Raw genomic sequence first — 4,680 nt, 5'->3', positions numbered from 1 at the left:
CTCTTCCTCCTCCTCTCTCTCTAGTGGGCTGTTCTACACTATATTTACGGACTCCCTGAAGTGTAACCTGAATGCCATCAGTCTGGACCCCAAGGTGGACCCGAGGGGTTTGCCGTCCTGCTGGAGTTCATGTACACCTCTAGACTGACGCTGAAGAGACTCTGATCATGGCTATCTGAACACAGCCATCTACCTACAGATGGATCACGTTGTAGACACTGCCACAGATTCATCAAATCCAGGTATGGACGGACAGGGAGGGAGGGGGGATTGATGAATCCAGGTACATGGACGAGGGGGGGGGGGGGGGGGGGTGTGAAATGTGGTGTGGAGTCGAACGACTAACCAGTACGCCAGACTCCGGTACAATTAACAACCATTTATTTGCAAATTACGACCTGTCAAGAGACGTAAACAATTTTATCACACAGTTTGTGGAGATGTAAATTCTGGGGTGTCCAGTATCTGCTTGTTCAGGTTTCGTTGTCTCATCTTCTCCTCTTCGTCTTCCTCCTCCTCCTCACAGCGACCTGGCCAGGCCAACAAACTGTTGCCCAGAGATGAGTTCTTTCAGTCAGCCCCTTGCTTTTACCTCAGGGCGTCCATGCATACCGGCCCCACGATGTGGTCGACAACCTGCCCGGCCGGGTCGGCCCCTACAGAGACGGGAGGCCCTACGGCTCCAGCATGTTCAATGGGGTCAATTCCCCCAGCAACTACCACCTCTACGGTCAGTTCCCCGTCCAGGGYRTSCCWTTTCCTCTCTGCAAGCTGACAGACGCCAAAAACACGTTCGCTGACTTCTCTAAAGGCGGGATCCACCACAAGCACTGTTCACCCCCGGACACGAGCAGCGCCATGAGGGTTGATTACAGCCGGGCGGTGAGCGGGGGCTCGGCCAACATCCATCATGCAGCAGCCAGTTACTTCTCCTCCAGGGAGGAGGAGATGAGGAAGGAGAGCCATGAGGGAGGGGTCAGCCAGGCTGGTGGGGTGGGAGGCTCCAGGAAGAGAGCGTTTGCCACGGCGGGCCACAAGCAGCAGATGGTGGTTCTGGTTAAGGAGCACGGTCCTCAGACGACAGAAGAAGACACGAGCCAGCAGCACTACCCTCTGGGGATCTCCTCAGCCGGACGGAAGGGCCTGATGAGTAGCCCTCAGAGCCCCCTCAAATCTGACTGCCAGCCTAACTCCCCCACCGAGTCCAGCAGCAGTAAGAATGCAGGTCTCTCCCAGGCTGGCCGGTGTGGTGCCCAGCCCCTACAGGGCAGCCAGGACCCAAAGGCACGCAACTGGAAGAAGTACAAGTTCATCGTGCTCAATCAGAGAGCCACCAAGGAGGAGGATGTTGGGTTGCAGGAGCCGGTGGTATACTCCCCCCAGCGTCTGGGTCTACCCCCTTACCTCCACCCCTCAGACTCAGAGCACCTGGACCCGCAGGCCAACACCAAGCTCAGTGAGCACGGAGAGGACCTGCCGGTTCCACAGACCTCCCGACTCCACAACATCAACAGGTGAGCCCTACAGTCACAATCGATCACAAATACGGAGTCAAACGAAAGCAAAACTGTAGCTCGAATGCTTGATTTGTTCCCAAGTTGACGTGAGCAATGTCTAGGACTTTACGTCCTTTTGTCTCTTTGCAATCTCCACGTGAAATGAAAAGGAAGTGACATTTTTTTGTTTGTTGCCGGTATCACTTTAATAAAGCTTTCCAGTTAAACTGTTTTATTTAAGAGCCATATAAACAGTGGTAATTCACACTACCTTAGTTAACGGCTTTCCATTGGGTCGCCTGGCTGCAGCGTTTCTCTCCCTCCCCGTCTCTTGCGGGCTGTGTTGTTGACACACAGGCGTTTGTGTCTCCAGAGCTCTGGAGGGATCACAGAAGACCGCTGACAGCCACTCCTCTCTCTACATCAGCCACTTAAAGTGCACCTCCTGCGGTGCCCCGCCCCCGCAGCACTCTGAAGTGTGTCCCAACACCCCGGCTTCCTGTTTAGCGGAGGAGATGATGTCAGAGTTACACTCTGAGTACTCCGACTCCAGCTGTGGTGAGTACACGCTGCTTTTTAAACATAGGCTTGTGTTCCAAATGACTCCTTGTGTAGTGCACTATTTAAGGAAAGTAGTGCACTATATAAGGAAAGTAGTGCACTATATAAGGAAAGTAGTGCACTATATAAGGAAAGTAGTGCACTATATAAGGAAAGTAGACAGTGGACAGTAATGGACAGTCTCTCTAGCTGCTTATAAAACGGCTAATGGACAGTCTCTCTCTAGAAGTACGAAGTTCTCGTGCTCATCAGAGAGCCACCAAGGAGGAGGATGTTGGGTTGCAGGAGCCGGTGGTATACTCCCCCCAGCGTCTGGGTCTACCCCTTACCTCCACCCTCAGACTCAGAGCACCTGGACCCGCAGGCCAACACCAAGCTCAGTGAGCACGGAGAGGACCTGCCGGTTCCACAGACCTCCCGACTCACAACATCAACAGGTGAGCCCTACAGTCACAATCGATCACAAATACGGAGTCAAACGAAAGCAAAACTGTAGCTCGAATGCTTGATTTGTTCCCAAGTTGAGTGAGCAATGTCTAGGCTTTACGTCCTTTTGTCTCTTTGCAATCTCCACGTGAAATGAAAAGGAAGTGACATTTTTTTGTTTGTTGCCGGTATCACTTTAATAAAGCTTTCCAGTTAAACTGTTTTATTTAAGAGCCATATAAACAGTGAATTCACACTACCTTAGTTAACGGCTTTCCATTGGGTCGCCTGGCTGCAGCGTTCTCTCCCTCCCCGTCTCTTGCGGGCTGTGTTGTTGACACACAGGCGTTTGTGTCTCCAGAGCTCTGGAGGGATCACAGAAGACCGCTGACAGCCACTCCTCTCTCTACATCAGCCACTTAAAGTGCACCTCCTGCGGTGCCCCGCCCCCGCAGCACTCTGAAGTGTGTCCCAACACCCCGGCTTCCTGTTTAGCGGAGGAGATGATGTCAGAGTTCACTCTGAGTACTCCGACTCCAGCTGTGGTGAGTACACGCTGCTTTTTAAACATAGGCTTGTGTTCCAAATGATCCTTGTGTAGTGCACTATTTAAGGAAAGTAGTGCACTATATAAGGAAAGTAGTGCACTATATAAAGGAAAGTAGTGCACTATATAAGGAAAGTAGTGCACTATATAGGAAAGTAGACAGTGGACAGTAATGGACAGTCTCTCTAGCTGCTTATAAAACGGCTAATGGACAGTCTCTCTCTAGCTGCTTATAAAACGGCTAATGGAATCTCTCTCTAGCTGCTTATAAAACGGCTAATGGACATTCTCTCTAGCTGCTTATAAAAACGGCTAATGGACAGTCTCTCTAGCTGCTTATAAAACGGCTAATGGACAGTCTCTCTGGCTGCTTATAAACGGCTAATGGACAGTCTCTCTCTGGCTGCTAAAACGGCTAATGGAGTCTCTCTCTAGCTGCTTATAAACGGCTAATGGACAGTCTCTCTAGCTGTTATTAAACGGCTAATGGACAGTCTCTCTGGCTGCTTATAAAACGGCTAGATGGACAGTCCCCTCTCTAGCTGCTTATAAAACGGCTAATGGACAGTCTCTCTCTAGCTGCTTATAAAACGGCTAATGGACAGTCTCTCTCTAGCTGCTTATAAAACGGCTAATGGACAGTCTCTCTCTAGCTGCTTATAAAACGGCTAATGGACAGTCTCTCTAGCTGCTTATAACGGCTAATGGACAGTCCTCTCTAGCTGCTTATAAACGGCTAATGGACAGTCTCTCTAGCTGCTTATTAAACGGCTAATGGACAGTCTCTCTAGCTGCTTATTAAACGGCTAATGGACAGTCTCTCTAGCTGCTTATTAAACGGCTATGGACAGTCTCTCTGGCTGCTTATAAAACGGCTAATGGACAGTCCTCTCTAGCTGCTTATTTAAACGGCTAATGGACAGTCTCTCTCTGGCTGCTTATAAAACGGCTAATGGCAAGTCTCTCTAGCTGCTATTAAACGGCTAATGGACAGTCTCTCTGGCTGCTTATAAAACGGCTAATGGACAGTCTCTCTGGCTGCTTATAAAACGGCTAATGGACAGTCTCTCTGGCTGCTTATTAAACGGCTAATGGACAGTCTCTCTAGCTGCTTATTAAACGGCTAATGGACAGTCTCTCTAGCTGCTTATAAAAGGCTAATGGACAGTCTCTCTGGCTGCTTATTACCGGCTAATGGACAGTCCTCTCTGGCTGCTTATTAAACGGCTAATGGACAGTCTCTCTAGCTGCTTATTAAACGGCTAATGGACAGTCTCTCTAGCTGCTTATTAAACGGCTAATGGACAGTCTCTCTGGCTGCTTATAAAACGGCTAATGGACAGTCTCTCTCTGGCTGCTTATAAAACGGCTAATGGACAGTCTCTCTAGCTGCTTATAAAACGGCTAATGGAAGTCTCTCTAGCTGCTTATAAAACAGTCCTAATCCCGATTGATCATCAATCAATCAATTTTATTTTTATATAGCCCTTCGTACATCAGCTAATATCTCGAAGTGCTGTACAGAAACCCAGCCTAAAACCCCAAACAGCTAGTAATGCAGGTGTAGAAGCACGGTGGCTAGGAAAAACTCCCTAGAAAGGCCAAAACCTAGGAAGAAACTTAGAGAGGAACCAGGCTATGAGGGCGTGG

The 4,680-nt window shown here is 49.5% G+C and overlaps 1 protein-coding gene across 1 annotated transcript in view; it reads left to right on the top strand.

The window, feature by feature from the left end:
* The window catches only part of bcl6aa (BCL6A transcription repressor a), a 22,775-nt gene that overhangs the window by 8,646 nt on the left and 9,449 nt on the right, over positions 1-4,680 (top strand). The window contains 8 exon segments of the mRNA XM_024138835.2: positions 25-101; positions 104-155; positions 157-215; positions 218-242; positions 407-410; positions 539-571; positions 574-1,514; positions 1,870-2,054. Coding sequence (XP_023994603.1) covers positions 25-101; positions 104-155; positions 157-215; positions 218-242; positions 407-410; positions 539-571; positions 574-1,514; positions 1,870-2,054 — 1,376 coding nt within the window.

This window comes from Salvelinus sp. IW2-2015, unplaced genomic scaffold (assembly GCF_002910315.2).
Source record: "Salvelinus sp. IW2-2015 unplaced genomic scaffold, ASM291031v2 Un_scaffold1598, whole genome shotgun sequence".
In the NCBI taxonomy this organism is placed as follows: Eukaryota; Metazoa; Chordata; class Actinopteri; order Salmoniformes; family Salmonidae; genus Salvelinus; species Salvelinus sp. IW2-2015.
Note: the sequence above shows the minus strand (reverse complement) of the source record. Positions and strands in the feature narration are given on the sequence as shown.